At 42.3% G+C, this 18,871-nt stretch overlaps 1 protein-coding gene and 1 non-coding gene across 3 annotated transcripts; both read right to left on the reverse strand.

The window, feature by feature from the left end:
• Positions 1–107, reverse strand: LOC127764881 (small nucleolar RNA R71). The gene has a single exon (XR_008016019.1). It is a non-coding gene; the product is annotated as a small nucleolar RNA R71 (small nucleolar RNA).
• Positions 108–13,060: 12,953 nt separating this feature from the next.
• LOC127763874 (beta-1,2-xylosyltransferase XYXT1-like) lies at positions 13,061–17,312 on the reverse strand. Of its 2 annotated transcripts, none has more exons than XM_052288674.1 (7): positions 16,985–17,312; positions 16,786–16,863; positions 16,628–16,687; positions 16,416–16,511; positions 16,263–16,307; positions 16,101–16,163; positions 13,061–14,453 (listed from the first exon to the last, which is right to left on the reverse strand). In XM_052288674.1, the coding sequence occupies exons 1-7, from the start codon at positions 17,124–17,126 to the stop codon at positions 13,273–13,275; spliced, it is 1,665 nt and encodes a 554-aa protein (XP_052144634.1). In that variant the 5' UTR covers positions 17,127–17,312; the 3' UTR covers positions 13,061–13,272. The 2 variants fall into 2 exon arrangements, with proteins under 2 accessions (XP_052144634.1, XP_052144633.1); XM_052288673.1 differs by having other exon boundaries at positions 16,416–16,517.
• Positions 17,313–18,871: the final 1,559 nt, after the last annotated feature.

Here is an 18,871-nt window from a genome sequence, read left to right on the forward strand (position 1 = left end):
GCCCTTCGTGGAAGGATTTCCAGTTTCCAGCAGACAAGGGACGAGTCCATTCTGGAAGCATGGGAACGACTGCAGGAGTACGTAGCCGCCTGTCCTCATCATGGGATGGACGACTGGCTAATCCTGCATAATTTTTACAATGGGCTGACCCCAATGTCCCGTAATCACCTGGACGTGGCAGCTGGAGGAGCTTTCTTCTCTAAAACGGTTCAAGGAGCCGTTGATTTAATAAAGAAGATGCTCTCCAACATGGGTTGGAGCGAGGAACAACTCCAGACCCGTCAGCGAGGCATGCACACTGTCAAGGAAACGGAACTGCTTGTTGCCAAGCTGGACCTCCTCATGAAGCGATTGGACGACCACGAGAAACGGCCACAAGGCACCGTCAAGGCCTTGGACTCACACGCTACGTGTGAGGTCTGCGGCAACACGGGTCATTCTAGGAATGACTGCCCGGAAACCCGTGAGGAGGCGATGTACATGGGCAACAACAACAACGGGTACCGTCCACAAGAAGGTCAGGGGTGGAACCTACCACGCCCATATTATCAAGGAGATAACAACAACGGTAACTTTTCTAACCTACCCTCCTTGAAGGATCTAGTTTTTGCACAAGCTAAAACCACTGATGCGCTAAGCAAAAAGCTTGCCGCCAATGACAAGATCCTAGAGAACATTAATGTCAAGTTAGATGGCTTTGCTTCTGCTTTTCAAAACCAGCTGAGCTTTAACAAAATGATAGAAACCCAGCTAGCTCAGTTGTCATCCTTAGTTCCTGCAAATGAAACTGGGAGAATTCTGGGGCAACCCGACTCCTCCGTTGAGCATGTGAAGGCGATCATGACGAGGGGAGGTAAGTCCACTCGTGATCCGATGTATCCTAACCCTGCAGGAATTGACGGGACTGCAAAAGAAGCACCATCTAACGACTCGGCTGACAAGGAAGTTCAGCCAGAAAAGACCGGGCCGCAAGAGTACTGCGACACAAGATTGCTGCCGTTTCCAAAACGGAGTAGGAAACCGTCAGTGGATGAGTAATTCGCTCGTTTTGTTGAAGTAATCCAGAAAATCCACATCAACGTGCCGCTGTTGGATGCTATGCAAGTGCCAACATATGCCCATTATCTCAAGGACATACGCAACAACAAGAGACCGCTCTCAATAACGGAGGTGGTCAAGCTGACGGAGCAATGCAGCAACGTCATACTCCACAAGCTCCCGGAAAAGAAGAAAGATCCGGGGTGTCCTATGATCACCTGCTCGATCGGGGCACAACAGTTCGACCATGCCTTATGCGACCTTGGAGCTAGTGTCAGCGTCATGCCAAAGGACGCCTTTGACAAGCTCAACTTCATGGTGTTGGCACCAACACCGATGCGCCTACAACTGGCTGACTCGTTAGTCCATTACCCGGCAGGGATAGCGGTGGATGTGCCAGTTAAGATACGGGATTTCTTCATCCCGGTTGACTTCATGGTGTTGGACATGGACACGGGAAAATAGACGCCACTCATCTTGAGGCGTCCGTTCCTTAGCACCGCGGGAGCCAACATTGACGCGGGAACGGGGAGTATCCGTTTCCATATCAACGGGAAGGAGGAGAAGTTTGAGTTTCAGCCGAGGACAGAACAATGCTCCATGGTCAGGATCAAGTATGGGCCGAACTCGCAGAATATTCAAGTGGTCAAAGTGGAGCCACCCAAAACGGAGAGCCTGGTAAAATTTATGCAGAATTTCCTGGAGAAGGAAACAACAATGCCCAGGAATCGTTATTGGAGGACGCTAGTAAAACCAACCATACCACCCAAGAAGCTAGAGTAGCCGGCTCAGAGGAAGCCGTCTTCCGCACTAAAGCCAAGGAAGGTGTGGAAGGAAAAGCCAAAGACGCCCGCTTCATCACCTCTGGCGACAGGTGGAAAATCCACGAACTAAATCGGAAGGAGGTACGGTCTTGCACGTCGGACCTAAAATGACGCGACCTTCGCCAACAGGTAAATTGGTATGTATCTGCATATTTGCTTTCACCAATTTGAATTTTTGCATCATCACATGTTTGAATTTCAAAATTGCATTTAGGATTTATTTTGAATTTTGAGGAAATTCTTCAAATAAATTTTTCAGAGCAAACCAAAATAAAATTTTCAACGAAAATTCACTGTGCCACGACCACACTGACCGTTCGAATCCAACAGCCGAAAGTGGGGCTGGTTGGGCCCACCAGGGGTTCGGCCGAACCAACCAGGCAACGGTCGGCTGCCTCCCTTTTTGAGGTAACGGCTAGTGGGCCCCACAGGTTAGTTTTGATCGTTGTGGGTGCACTACTTAAGCCAACCGGCCGGGAGAGCGAATTCCACCCCATTTCAACACATTTCCATTCCCTCTCCAAAGTTTGCTCTCAAGTTCATTCAAGTTTTGATAGTTTCCCTCAATTTTCAAACATTAGTTGCATATATACAAGTTGCTTTGGTGAAACAAACCGGCGGGTGAAACTTTTGCTATTCTAACCCCCGCCGAGTTAGTCTGTTCTTGCTCCATTGTGCAGAATGGGGAGGCGATTGTCTCATCTGTTCAAGGGGTCCGACTCTTCATCAAGTCGTCATGAGGAGTCTAGTACTCGTTCATCAACTGACGTCTCGATGGAAGACGCCGAAGCTCCGTTACGACTCTTGAACGACACCAACCTCGACCTTGTCAGTGATCGGGAGAGACAAGCCTACTACATGCTGAGCGACCGGGAGTATGCTCACACGCGAGAATACTCACCGGAGCTGCTAAAAAAAAGGTATGGATGTTGAATTTCGTGCTATTTGGAAAGCTGTTGGTTGGCAGAGATTTGCTGTGGTAGATGAGCATGGTTCTCGTTTGCTTACTTTGCAATTCCTGTGCACTTTGAAAGAAATAGAAGATGGAATTTCCTTTCGCTTTTTCCATAAAGAGTACACACTTACATGGAAAGGCTTAAGTACACTTATTGGTTTTCACGATTCCTGTAAGATCGATCTCCAGAAAGGAATTTCTGGGTTCGAGAAAAATAGGTTTTGGGAAGATATTTCTGGTGCTCCAATTTGCAAGAAACCTAGGACGAATGATATCCATAATCCTACACTTAGGCTCATGCACAAATGGATTGCTATGACTTTGTTTCCTAGAGGTGATCTTAGACCCATTAGGGGGGATGAATTGATTATCATGTTTGCCATGGTTAGAAAGATCAAAATTGCTCCTGTGAAAAATGTATGATAAGGCAATGGTTAGAAAGTATAAAGTTCTCTGCTCCTGTTGAGTGCACTTCTCTGATTACTCGGATAGCAAAAGGGCTAGGGGTCGTTAGCGACCAAATTGCTTTTATCTCAGCCGCTCGTCCGTGTGTTGATGAGACTTATCTAGTGCAAGGGCATATTCTGAAACATGGAGTAGATGGGTCTTTGATTTACTTTTTTCCCGGTTGTACAAATGAAATCCCGTTGCCAAATGCGTGGTATCATTTGTACAACTGCCGTGAACTAATCATTCCCCTGCAGACCATAGAAGAATCTCGTGCAGGTGGAGCATACAAGGAGACGCAAAACATGACAAGGAACGAACGAGAAAGTTCATCATCCTCAACACCCGTGCAAATGTATGAGGCATGTTGGGAGCCAACTGGGGATGCACCCGGATGGACCCAAGCTCCATGCCACAGCATCGGAGTCTCAAGCTGGGCAAGTGCTAGTGAGGATCGGTGGCGTGCGCCTCATGACATATATTGGGGGGACGACCAACCTTCTAGATCAAGTGGTATGCCTCCATCTCCAAGTGAATGGCGCTCAAGTTCCTCTCGTAGGGACTTGGGTGAAATCACTAGGAGAATGGACACCCTTGATATGCAGACGGGAGAGATCCAGTACAACCTGACGGAACACATAGCACAAACGCAAGAATGGCAACAATCTGCTGATACTCAGTTCGCCAACTTCAACAACATGATGCAGCAACAGCACGATGACCTTCAAGCGTACTTTCGCTTTCAGGGGTTCAATCCTTATCAAGGACCCTGAGTGAAAGCCAAGCTTGGGGGGAGACATTTCTCCCCCCCACTGAGGTAACTTGTATCACATTGCATATTTCCCTTTCCAATTGCATATTTGCTTTCCAATTGCATCTTATAAACTAAAAACAACATAAAAATTTGCAAAATAGAAAATACCAAAATAATATGATAGGTTTGAGTCATGCTAAGTAAGACAAGCTAGTTCTCTTTGTTGAAATGATGAATAGTTGCTCTGTTTTATATCTCTAATATATGGGTTCATGGTAAGTGCTCTCTCAAAGGTTAAATATAAGTAGCCAACAATTATCTGGGAAGCTGAGGTAAATGAGCTGTACTTGCTGATCTGAGTCTAATAAGTTGTAAGATATGAGATGGTAAATAAGAGTTGCTATGATCCTGATACTAGTTTTGTTTGAATTCCGGATGTTTGTTTTTCAAAATGATAAAATTAAGAGTTCCTCATTTGATGAAAATTCCTACCAAAGCAAAAAATGTGCCGTCATGATTAAACCATATACATTTTGGTTGCTTGCATTCCATTGAACTTTGTCAAACTCTTGAGACTTGTGTAGATACTTCTCAGGCTCTATGATCAAGATCATACACCCACATATATGCACTTGCTAAACTCCTACACTGGGAGCTATGCAAATATTCCATGCCACTCCATCTCCATATTACCACCAAAATAAATTCTCCATACTTTCATGTGCTTTCTTCTCTTGAAAAAAAGGTCATTTCGAAAAAAAAGATGGAGGAAAAGGCATGGTGATGAAAAAAAAAGTTATGCTCTCACAAGCATGAGCATGATGTTGAAAAAAAATGTGTAACCATGTCCTCTCCTAATCAATAAAAGAAGGATTTTTGGGAGAAGAAAGTAAGCACAAAGGAGAAGCATTTTCTTTATTTTTCCTCATGTACCACTTTTCATCATATACCACACACACATTGCACGATCTTGATCTTGAGTATGATTAGTTATTTGCTTTAGTCTAAGTTTTTGACTTAGTAATAAATATGAATGCAAGTATGCCATGTTTGGTCCCTACTGAGCTCCACATATCAAACTTTAGAGTAGGAATAAAAAAGGCAACATTTGGTGAGGAATTCAAATTGATACACTTGGAGAGACTGAGTGAATCATTTGAGGGACTTGGGTTTCTTTTGCAAAAATCATTTGAAAACTTCCGGAATAAGAGTTGAATAAATATTGGGTGATTAGTGCTCTAAATTATTGTTCTGTCTTTCAACCGCCCAAGGCAAGGAGAAGCAGTGTCTCGTGGGAATCATGGGTAAGGGTAAGCCACCGTGCCAAAGATTATTTAATCTGAGAGAAAGTACATATACCTTGCACCTGTATCTTTGAGATATGCAGCATAGTAGCAACTCCTGATCAACAACCAAGTCTTTGTTTCCTTTCGTCCTTCACTCGGGACGAGCAAAGGTTCAAGCTTGGGGGGTTTTGTTGACGGTTGTTATCGATCAGTTTCGACCATCAATATTACCGAAATAGAGAAGAACTAGTGATGCTTGCAATGCATATAAATGTTAGAATAATAATATTCCACTAGTATTAGGTATACTAACCTTTCGTAGAGAATAATCATAAAGTGGAGGAGAATCGACATCAACACAGACGATAAATCAATCGGATGATGTCGAGAACCAAACTTATGTAGCGAATAGGCCACGAACTCAAAATTGACACGATGAATTGGGCAAAAATTCACAAGTCTACAAAGTGAAGCAATAGAGGGGGTCGCCAACTGAAGATGGGCTGGTTTAGGCCAGCCCATGGTTCGGCCGAACCCCCATCTCCACCGTTGAGGCTAGGGTTTGGCGTGGACGTCCAGGATTGCATCCCAATGACGGTTGGAGGGCACTTCGGACAATTCCCCTTCCACAACCGTCATACATACCTCTATATAAAGACTTCACCTTCTCACTTCACACACATACCTCAAGCAAGAGCTTTCTCATTTCTCTCAAGTTTAATTTTGTAGTATCTAGCTGGTGGAATAGGAAAAGAGTAGAAATCAGGAGTCTGGAAGCCTTCGGAAGATTTCGGGTATGGCTCTAATAGCTTTCCTTTCCTCTTTTGTAAGCTTTGTACTTTTATTAGAATACTCTTCTATATACATTTATGGTATTAAAATACTTTCCAAGTATATGAATGCCTACTCTACAATATGTTCATGTTATACTGAATATACGGCTAGCTTATCTGGGAGATGCTTTGGTGCGGTATAATGTTTGCATATGCAATTACTCTATGTCATGACGATGATATTAGTGTAGTATCTGGTAGTTTAGACGTGGTGTCTGGATTACGGGATATCATTATTTGGGGTTATATGCTGCGGATGAGAGGTGGGACGCTGATGGTGACAGCTCAGTACGGGTATTCCTTCGCGCCTGTATATAATCCTAAGTTAATTTTCTGGGGAGGGTATTCCTCTGTATTTAGCCCCAGTTGTATGGTCATGACGGGTTGTCATAAGGAACTCGACAGTCAGGGGTGGCTTCTCGAAGTACCAGGAGGGCATCGGATAGAGGGTATTAGCTAGTATATCAGTTAACTAGAATCTATGTATACTATGTATATTAGAAGTATAGGAATAGATTTTCTCTCTTTTCTTTCCACTTAGCTTAGATGATATATCATGAGAATGAGTAATTAATGCTTGTGTGTCACTCTACCCTTGGATTATCTTAACCCCTGCTTAGAATATGATTATCACAAGTAATATATAAATTATTAGTCAAGTTTTCTCTACATGATCTTCCCACGGGATAAAATAAATACGATACCCTTGGAATACTCTCAGGTGAAATGCTACAATGGTATATCCATGCGCTTGCGGATGATCTCTGTGACCATAATATACCAGAAGTATTTATGTGCCATTGCTGGGAATTAATTTTCTAGTAATGTCGTTAAGAAATACCAACAGAGGCAAAGAAGAGGATATCATCGGCTGCGTAAACACTGATCTGGACGATGACTTTGATGATCGAAAAAGCACAAGCGATATGGCACTCTACATCAACGATTGCCTGGTTTCATGGAACTTGCAGAAGTAGAAGGCCGTTTCTTTTTCATGGCGGTGACTGCGATAGCGTGCTATGAACTTTGGCTCAAGGCATTAATGGCCGAGCTGGTCAGGATAGAATTGAGGTCGGAGAAGTCCACCATCGCATTCTTGTAGATACATTGAAACAAGGTATCACTTCATCTATGAATGTGTTGAAGGTAGATAGATCGCCATTGAGTCCATTACCACAGATGAGCAATGGGTGGATGCACTGACGAAGGTGCTACCATCAGCGAGGGCGGCGGCTATGTGGTTCCTGCTTGGGGTTCGTGATCTTGGACCACAATAGGACTGTTGGTATTTCTTTTGTAATTCTTAACAACATTACTAGAAATATGAATTCCTAGCAATGGCGCAGAAATTGCTCTGTCATTTAAATAATTGTAGACTATGTGGAAGAAGAAATAGAAAGGTAATCATTCCTATACTTTTTATATACACTCAACTTTAGCTTACATTTGCTAGTATACACTTATGTTAACCAATACCCCTTAACAGTGCCCTCCTGGTGTTTCGAGAGACCACCCCAGGATGCCGGGTTTCTTACAACAACCTGTCATGGCCATCCAACCGGGGCTAAATACGGAGGAGTAACCTCCTAGGAAAGTGTCTTAGGAATATATACTAACGTCGAGGAATACCTGTGCTGAGCTGTCACCATCAGCGGCTCACCTCTACCGTCCTGTAGCATATATGCCTAATTAATGATATCTAACAATCTAAGTACCACGCTTACATTATCAAATACTACTCTATACCCTCGAGAAAAATATAGAGCAATCATTTGCATGAACATTAAACTCACACCACTGCACCTCTCTGGTAGGCTAGTCACACAACTATATCGGCACAAATATAAAGTAAAACCAGTACTCAGATAAAGTAAAGTACTGAAAGTATATAAAGAAGGATATTCTATTAATTCCGAAAGTCTTACAAAAGAAGAAAGGAAAGCTACTAGAGACATACCCGGAACCTTCCAAAGACTCGAGGAATTCGAGAACTATTATATTCTACTCCACTTACCTCTAGAGCACTAAACTAAACTTGAGAGAGAGATCAAAGCTTCTTGCTTGAGTGTGTGTGTGTGTGAAGTGAAGCACTCCTTAAATAAGCATGTATGACGGTTGTAGAGCATGCGAAATGTCGGAAATGCCCCGCAACCGCCATCAGCAAGCAATCCTAGACGTCCATATGTAAGGCCGAGCTGAACGGCCGCTGCCAGGGTTTGGCTGAACATGGGCCAGCCCAGCAGGGCTCCAAATTCGGCAGAGAGACTAATATGTGGGTCCTATTGACAGTTGTGGTACTTATGGCGGTTTTCAGGACGGTTACACCTGACATGTGGGTCCCTCTATCCTTGAGCTTGCTTAGGAGTGAGTTTTCCTTCATTTCTTCTTCATTTATGTGCTAATCTCTGCAAACAAATAGTACTCCAAGTACAAGTAGAAATATATTATTCTAAAACAAATATGCATAGCAAGTATAGCTAAACTGATCTATAACGACCATCAACAATTACTCCTGGTTGTGGACTTGTGGCCACATGGCATTCCTATTGGTGGGTGGTTGCAAGTGGCCACATGGCATTCTGTAACACCCTAGAAAACTACATAAGCCTGGGATACCACTAAAGAACATTACTAAAGTGCCAAAATGAAGAAATTTCGACATCATCTCTTTTAAAACAAAAAGATGATATAGTGCAAGCATCAATATATAGGTTATGGTTATGATACAACAACTGACCGACATGTAGGGATGGCCTAAAAAAAGTTAGATAATCCATGATCAACAACTCTAGTATTTAATTAACTCATTATGTCTAAACACAAGTAATCTTGTCAGTATACTACAACATTCATAACTAAGTGAGATCATGTCGTGCGATAGTGCAGTTAATACCATCCCTTCATGCAAACATATCTGACCAAGTACTTGAAAAGGCTATAAGGTGGTGAGAATGAATCTCAACAAGCAAATTGTTTTAACAAGTTATTTAAACCACAAGTACATTATGTAATGGGTTAGATATAGGGCTAAGATGTGATATAAAGACAAGGTAACATCCAAGAGCAAAAATCTCATATCATCATCAATGAAAGTAGATTCACTTTCTCTCAAATTATACAGATGCAGACACTCCTCAATGACAACTTCGATCACTTCCATAGCAATATGCAATGTGTGCATATGCGATGCAATGATATGTATTCCTGCCTTCACACCCAATAAGGTGTGAAGCTGCATCATATTATGTCAATATACGATGTTGTACCGGTACATTCGCAACTATAGGTTCGCGAGATAACTCCAAATGCAATGCAAATATAGGTTGAATTCTAGAGTAATAATATGAAAACTACATTCCTTCATAGGAAAACAATATATCATTATTCTCACCAAAAGCATAAAACATAACCATAAACAATGTAAAATCAATAATTATGATTCAGATAGGTAAATCCTATGTCTAACATATAATAATATCTTGGTTGATGATATATAATTTCAAAGTGGATGTAGAACAAAATAACATGTCAAAGTTGTAGCAAATCACCGCTACGTTTACTTGCATCTAACAACGAAGAGATGATACCAAGCATGATCCTAAGCACCACCACCTATCCACAAGTCGACCTCAGCATACGCACTCAAACATGCATATAAAACAATGAAAAAAAATGCACATGCGGCCCCGTCTCATCAAAACGTAATCACAAGGAGCACTGCTTGGACTATAAATAATAGTGTTGCTTCAAAGCTTTATATCTTGAAATATAAAAAGGCTATGACTGCAAATAAATATATTTTGGAAAACTACATAATAAGACCTAAAACTTTTACATAGAAAGCATATTTTTATTTTGCCATTTAAATAGTGTAATTCGTGCTTGAAAGCAGACTTCAGAATCTGCCTACAAAAATCTGACAGCCACATTAAAATAGTTATATCTAACGTTCTACTCAACCAAACAACATATATTTTACCAATATGGAAACGGAACATATCCTCTGCACACAAGGTTCCCATACACACTCTGTGCACACCAACTAACAAATATCACAGAAAATTCTAGAAAAAAATTAGACACATACTTCCAATAGTATTACACCAACATGTGAAATCTTATCTTCAAATTCATTACATTTTAGCAGTAACAAAAAAGACAAAATTCTTATAGACTTTTACCCTAAAAATTGTCAATTTTTTCACTTTTTTGTTACGGCTAAAATATAATGAATTTGAATATGAGACTTTGCAAATACGTGTAATACTATTAGAAGTAAATGTCCAATTTTTTCATAGAATTTTTCGTGGCATTTGCTTGGTGGTGTGCACGGAGTGTGCACGAGAAGCTTGTGTCCATGGATATGTTCCCATATGGAAATACTAAGAAAAATCTCTATAACTTTATCTATAGGCGGCCTGACTGATTCCACTGTTTAACCCCTCCAAAAACAGTTTAATCTACTGCTATCCAAATTATGACATAAAAAGCAACAATCATACTAAAAAATTCATATCGCCTAAACAAAATGAGATAAAATCGCGCCCTTTGGTCAGAAGATAGGTTTATGCATTACCTACAACTTCCTAGTTATACAATACTTTTGTAGAAAATACTATTTAGACCCCCAAAACATCAAAAAATGGAAACACTGTAAATTTGCCCACGTGGAGCACTACCAAACCGAACCACCACAATCAAAACCCCTTCTCTAACCTTCACATACCATGAATTAAAGCACTATAAACACCCTAGGGTTTCCTTCAAGATTCCAAGGGAAAAAACAGCGGGGAGCACTGATCTAATTTTCCTCTTGATCCAAAATACCGTGGTGGAGATCTAGGGAGAGCAAGGTTTGATGCAGAGAAGAGGGAGACCAAAGTACGAGGGGGGGGGGGGGGGGGGAGGGAGGGAATCCGGTACCTCCTCCTCTAGGGTTTTAGATGGGGGTGGAGGAAGTGGGTTGGACTTCTTGGGCTTTGGCCCAGGTTGGTTGGGCCCATGACTTAAAGGTATTTTATTTATTTATTTATTTTGATGCTATTATATTGCAAAGCAATCCGAAACCAATAAATCAAACAATTTCGATTTATTTTTTGTGAGGGTATTACACATTCCACTTATGAGATTCTTTTGCATGCATTCTTGAGTGGATGCATTAGTGAGTATGTTTCACATGCATTTATGAATGTGTGTGTGTGTGTGTTTTGCATGCATGGTTGAATATGTATGCGTTGTCCCTGCACGGGTGAGTGTGTTATGCACAGATACTTAACTTCCATGCATACTACAAATAGTAGCAACTTCCATGCTATAGCATGTATTAAAGAGTCATGGAGTTGTTTCCAAGAAGGAATAGAAACCAGAAAATTGTTCAAAAAATTCGAATGCTGTTTCTTTGTTTTGTTGTTGTGCGCTACTAAGAATTTCTTCTCACTCTATTGCGATTGTTGTGACTTTGGGTGTGCGATCCTGTGCCAATTGCCAGCGAGTTTGCATATCCTTGGCAAGTATATGGAGAGGCATATGCACGAGTTACTTGTTGATCACCAACTATATCCTAGGTTACTTATCCGTGGAGAAGAAATTCTTGTTTGCCACAGAGTTTGTTATTTGTGGAGAAGAAAAATATACGTCCGCACCTCCATATACTATCAAGATTTTGCTACATGGAGATTTGTTCAACTAGATGCTCAAAGGATTGAATAGAAATAGTAGAAAGCCAAGGATTAGTTCAACTATACGCATAGGCATCTTTTGTAGTAAAAAGAAAGAAAAGAGAGAGGACAAGTCGAGGTGACATGCGTGTAGTTGTGATCGGGGCATCGCGCCTAGGATAGGGCAACGACCACGACGTGCACCAGCAACCTGCTACTTGGCCTTCTCTTGCTCGCGTTCTGGGCTTGCTTTTTTCTCTCTTGTTTTAATGCATTATGGGTTAAAGATGGTGCACTATCTTGGACCAAGGGGTACATCTAGTTAATATTTCACGTATCATTTCCTGCATCTATCTTTGTTTTTCTCGCTGCTAGTTACCCATGCATGCATGCATCCCATGCTTTGCATACTATTATATATCTATGTCCTTTTTACTTCTTAAACTATTTATCTAATTTACAATCCAATTAAATCGTCGTATTCATTTCAATTAAACATTTATAACAAGATCTTGCAAGGTTATATTTCAATTGTATTTTTAATTGAAACATTTTTGTATGATACGTGAAATATGGAGTTGTAACTATTGAAACACCATAACATACTTGCTGAAACAATACAAGAACATCGCTTGCAACATTTGCAAATGAACTAATGACACATTATGAGATGCCAGTTGAAATATCCAAAAGCACCATATGCACCATTGAAAGAAGATTTTCTGCAACACAAACCTAATATGTACTTATTATGTTTCATATTATAAGACTTTCTGGCATTGCCCACACATATATGTTAATGAATCTCGACATATATGTGTGCTTAGATTCATTAACATCTATATGAATGTGGGCAATGCTAGAAAGTCTTATAATCTGAAATGGAGGTAGTACAACAAAGTCAAATCGCTAGTTGAAACATTTTCTTTAAACGTATTATACATCGAATATCAAAGGCGAAAACATATATATTGTTTTCATTAAAATATACGAGATTTAATTATAATAAATACAACGGTATGATCAGGTTATAGATTAGGTATGCAATTTTGGAGAAAAAGTTTTTGAAAAAAATATAGCCTACGAGAGTAGGAGAGAGAAAAGAGGAAGTAGTGCAGACGTGCAGTCACATTAGTGGCACCCTTTTTTTTTTGCCACATCGAGCACCCGATCCTAAGCGTTTCTCCCAGATATTTGGTAGGACATGTTTTTGGCAACAAACCAAAACAGCCCTCGTTTCCAAGCAACCAATATATGGACTTGGGGTTTGGTTCTAAGAAAACTCAGCACACAGGTTTATTGTCATCTTTCCTGTAACAGTTGATCATGGTTATTCAAATCTAACACCGACAATCCTATACAGAAGCAGCACTAAAACAACAATACCTATTCCACCTATGGCCAACAAAAAAGTGTATTTTTTTCGTGACTGTAGAATGCTGTAGCTAAAACAAACACAAAAACCTCATTTCACAAACTTACATAATGAACTCTATTGCATTCAACAGGCTAGGTCCAAACCTTGTCATATTGAGCACAATGTCCTGTTTGGACATGTAGAACTCCGCAACCTTCTCCCATCCGCCCTTCCTGATGGTTTCAGGATCATTGATAACAGTATGGTTCCAACCGTATTTCTCCAGAAGTGTGCTCTCTTCTGGACTGATGCTGTACTCGACATGTCTCAGACCCATGTCCCGTGCAGGTGCACCATAGAACCCATCAGCCATGAATTTGATCCCGTATGGCACAATGTGCACCACCACTCCCCCGGACCGCAGGAACACCATGTTAGTCAAGCCCGCACCATGCACGCCCATGATTGCATCGCAGGAGTCAACAAGGCGAACAAATTCATCAAGGTTAGAATCGATCTTTGGATCGGCCTTGACCACCTCAAAACCAAACCAATCCAGCCCTTGTACAACATGTGCCACGTTGACAAATCTCCTGGATTTGCCCCTGTCAATCAGCATTATCCGGGGCTTCTTGTCAGGGTCATCTTTGTCAGCCTTATAGGGTATGTCCACTTCAGCTGCAGGCAGTCCATAGGCTTCTCGGACAAACAACCGGAAGTCTACCATTGTATAGTTCTGGGGAGAAGAACTTGGGTCGATGCCAAGGTCTCGGTGGCTCCTGAGACCAACAATGACATGTGGGTAACACCTGATCTGGCCATCTGAATCAAAATCAATAATCTCATGCCGCGTGAGGCGGCTAAAGATTGCAGAATACTTCTTGATGAACCAGGGCTGGTTGTTGGTGATGATAAGCTGGACATCTCTGTTGAATTGACGGGCAGTAAGGAACAGTGGGACAAGGACATCACTGAAGTCATGCCAGACATTTGCTGTTAGCCCACCTAGTGCGAAGACAATGGCTGGGATGTGATGCTTGGAGGTACATATTGGTTCTGGTTCTGAGGAATTCACAGATTTGATGGTCACCTTCTTGATCCAGGGAAGGTGCTTTCGGGACTGTGCTCGGATAATCCACTCTTCACCATTGGAAGCACGGTTCTGTGGGACATACACAACAGTGGAGGACTGTCCAATGGTGCGAGCATCGCCGCACAGCTCACAGATGTCAAACCGGGGGTTGGAGAGGTCACAGATCTTTATGTCAGATTGAGCCGTACACTTGATGTACGGTTCTGCACCTGTTTAGCAAAAACTGGAGGTTATATATTTGAATTGTCAAGAAATATCAGCATGTAAAAATAACTCTCAAATTTCTCATTTTTGTGGTGTCAAATTTTGAATGCACTGGAGGAGATTTCTATTTTGTGTCTGCTAGCAAATAAAATATTCAAATATGACAACAGGGTTTCTACAAATGATGTTTCCACAAATTACAAAACAAGACTGGCTAATCCTTGCCATGCCACAATATTTTCTCTGTTCCTGCCATGCCCCTGACATTGCTCTGGGCAATTCAAGAAAACAACGCAATAAAAATACTTAGGTGTATATCATTCTCTTTTTCTTGACTTTGTGCAATTCAAAAGTGTGGCGTAATGTTATTTTCCTGAGCGGTCTAAAAATACTGAAATATGGATGGCATAACAAGCTCTCAATAAGGCTAATTTAATAACACGACGAAAATAGACAGGCTTGCTCACAGGGCCCGTGTATCCTAGCGGACTTATACCCATTTTATTCCAGAGAACTCCCCACCAAAAAAATGTTATGTTGAAGTAGTAGCCTCCTAATGTTTAGAGTTCGAACTGCAATATTACCTAGGACAGTGAAAATTATTCTTTAATTTTCACAGTTTAGCACTACACAGTGGCGGAGCCAGGATTTCAAAGTTGGGTATTCCCGTCTAACAAAAAAAAGTTCATAGTAGAAAAAATCAATGGTTCACAGTATGTCAATACCGATAATCGAAGAAATAAAACTACAAATTATTACATGGTACCTCTAATTTTCTATTTCGGTTCCTTCATGGCTTGGAAGAGTAGCTTTAATTCTACGTTCCTTCATGGTTTGAAAGCGGTTTATAATATCACAGTCCTTGACTTTCAAAAACACCTCACGCTCAATAAATGTGACCAAGCAATGATTCAAGTATTGATCCCTTAGCCTGTTTCTCAATTTATTCTTCGCATAATTCATGGCAGAAAAGATTATTTCAACACTAGCTGTTGCTACTGGAAGTACTAGAATCAATTTGAGAAGCTTGTAAACAATCTCATGTCTATTGTGCAACTTTGTTTCAACAATCATAATGGAAAGATCAGGAAGATTTTTCACTTTTCTAAACCTTTCATCTTTACGCATCTTAGTGAGGAAGAGTACTTGGCTAACTAATACGTGTACATGTGCATATATTGAAGTATACTTGTTTCTTGATAAAAAAAACTTGGGTATTCCTGGAAATACGTAGGAATCATGGTAGCTCCGCCCATGGCACTACAGCCCTGTTCCCCCAACAACACAAACAGCTTTTATCTACTTGCTGCACAAGCCTTCCTAACATGGACCACCAGCATGAATAATTAGCTCCTACTTGCTAGAAAAGTCTATAAACAATGCATTTCTATGTGGTGCATCTAAAGCATATGGCTCACTGGTAGCTTTAGTCCACCGCAAGGATCAACTTTACTACTACCAATACAACTTTTCCCCTTTAACCTCCCTCTTGAATAACTCTCTTTGCTCTATTAGTCCTTGATTGTGCAGGTGAAGTTGGAACACTATCCGTGCTGCTGTACTAGTTCCAGGAAAGCTAGTCTGTTTATCGTCAGTAGTGTATGAAAAACATACAAACAGACAGCTACATTAAGCATGTATCTGTACAGTACCTGACTCTGCTGTGCCTCCGTCTCCTTCCTGACTTTGTGGAGGAGATTCCTTGCCCAATGAGTCTATTAAGGAGCCAAAGAAAAAGTAAAAAATAAGATATAGCATGCTAAAGAAATAGTAGTACTGACCACCTTGGTCGCAATGAAAATAGCTCCACTTACCAGATCCTCCTGCGCTCCTTTCATCTCCAGAAGCTTGTTTAAGCCCTACATTTTGTCACAATTCAGAAGTCAGAATTCCAAAAAAAAAAAAAGAAAAGAAAATCGCCACTAAATTGGGACATGTGAAACAGTATAGCAAGAATCACATCGCACCAGGATTTAAGGTATTGTCATCCTGATCAATAGCAGCCGCCTGGGATGGTTTCTGCTCTTCGATTGCTGCCTCTTTGTTGGGAGACTGTCCATCCTCTGCATCTCCGAACCCAAACCATAAAATTCGACTAATCCGGCTTGGAATGTCATAAAAGATCAACGAGCTCCAATAATTTAAAAGAAAAATCCCCATTTTCTATATCTAACCTTACCAAGTCTAATTTGCTCAGTGTCCTCCCCTTCTAGCTTTGAAGAAACCGTTCTCTCCAAGTCTGAACAGCAATCATGCAAAATAACCTCAAGAATTAGGAATTAGGAATGGGAAATAGGACTTAAAAATCCTTGAGGCTTTAAGGTTTGTTCTTCTTGCCTTGATCTGCGGAGACCGGCTTATCGCGCGTGGGCCGCAGGGTGTTGTCAACTTGTACCGGAGCAAATTGCGAGGAAGCTATAAGAGGGAGGACTCGAAATTTAAGTACGCACGCATATCGCACTGGGGAAGGAGCATATCTGTAGTCTATATAGAGAGTTGGAGCACTAAGACGAAATAGGAATCCGGGCAGACTGACCGTTGGGGCCCTTGGCGAACTGGCCGGAGAAGACGACTACGGCGAGGACAGCGGCGACGAGGACGGCGGCGAAGGGCGCGCCGATCCTCCGGCGCCAGATGCCCTGCTTCATCGCGCTCTTGGCCATCTTGGGGGATCCCATCCTCCTGCCTCTTCCCCCCTTCCTTGGACTTGCCTCAAGCTAGCGGCTTCTGTTGGAGCTTGGCGCTAGGCAGGTGGTGTGGTGCTGTGCGGGTGCGGCACCATGGAGGAGGGAAGAGGAGGACGAGGAGGCAGACAGTACTAACAAAAGTCGTCTCGTCTTTGGGAATTGGAGGGCTAGACCTGACACCATTCTTATGCCCTTCTCTGCAGCTCTGTTTTTTCTGTACGCCATGCGGACTGCTCTTTCACAAATCTCGGCCGTCAGATTGGTATCATCATTCCCATCAAGCTTTGCATCGCTGGATCGAGAGAAAGAAAGAAAAGGAAAAAAAAAAGCAAGTTGCGCCGAACAGTGAAATGTTGTTCTAAATTGCGGGAGAGCACCCAACGGAACAGTTATATGCAAATGAAAAGGTATTTACATCGACAGACGTACAAGACCATCTACAACAAAATGAATTTAACAATAAAAAGAGAAAAACATCCTCCAACAAACTTGCAACTCTAGCTACTCTGGCTGCAGGCTAAAACGAACCCTCGGCCCACCAAGTTTTCCCTCTTTCACGCGTAGCAACGGCCGCATCCCCTCGGCCTTTCCTCTCGCTCATGGCCACCCGCCATCCTCACCGTCATTGTATTCGGTCGCCCCTCCTCTCTCGGCACGAGAAACATTGGCAGGCTTCTCCGACGAGCAGCTGCCTCCCTTCCCATTCCCTTGGCCATGGGGACAATCCATCGTCGAGGATATAATGCGTGCCAAAGCGTTGAATCTGACGCCTTAGACCTGATCTCAACGAGGCTGGTGAGGAACCAGATAGAGCTCCGATAGCCTTTCACATCGAGCTCCACCCGACGCTCGTGCCAAGCTTCGGTTGTCGTTCTCGACCCGATCTCGTTGAGGCCAGCGAGGAGTAGATTGGCGTCCACACCAAGTGTCGACCTCTCCACACTCCTCCATCAAGATTGCGACCTCGTTACCGCTATCCGCTGCCCGTGATAACACCTAGAGGTCACCTAGTGAAGGAGCGCTCCGGCCTCCCAGCCGTCACCGCCTCCCACCCGCGTCATCATCACTGCCTGGATCCACCGGCCCCCATCTAGATCCGTGTGCGGGCGAAAGGGGAGAGCTGACAGTAGAGGGAGCAACGCAATAGCGAGGGAGGAGAAAGGAACAGTGCGATGGCGACGGTGAGCTTGGGTCAGCCATGACACCCCCGATCTGCGCACAGGAGGAAGGCTCGCAGCCACGGATGGTCGCGGCGGTGGCAGGATGGCTCAACTGCAAGGGAGGAAGGGAGTAGCGACGACGGCCAGTCATGGAGTCTAGCATAGGTATGGGTGGTGGGTGGGGAAAAATCTAGAGTGAGGGAGAAGGAAGAATTAAAGAGAAGTTGATATACATGACCCACTGTCATATTGGAGAGTGGTAGAGAGGCGGTTGGAGTGAAATGCAAATTTGACTATCTATTTTTTTTGGGCAAGCTGTTGATGGTACTCAAATACCAAATTTGACAAGTTCCTGCACAAAAGTGAATGAAATAAAATATCAAACTTAGTGGTTGTGTTTATTACTAATCATTTCCATAAGTGTTAGTGAATATTTGTATGCAGGTAATTATGTATGAAAAACACATCCGTTGTGCAAAGAAACACACCTTTGGCCAATCAGACGCATGTACATGGATTGGAGGGCTCACAAGTCAGAGCAAACCGACATATTTGAGGGCAATTCACCGTGCACCG

The sequence above is a fragment of the Oryza glaberrima genome, chromosome 2 (assembly GCF_000147395.1).
Source record: "Oryza glaberrima chromosome 2, OglaRS2, whole genome shotgun sequence".
Lineage (NCBI taxonomy): Eukaryota > Viridiplantae > Streptophyta > Magnoliopsida > Poales > Poaceae > Oryza > Oryza glaberrima.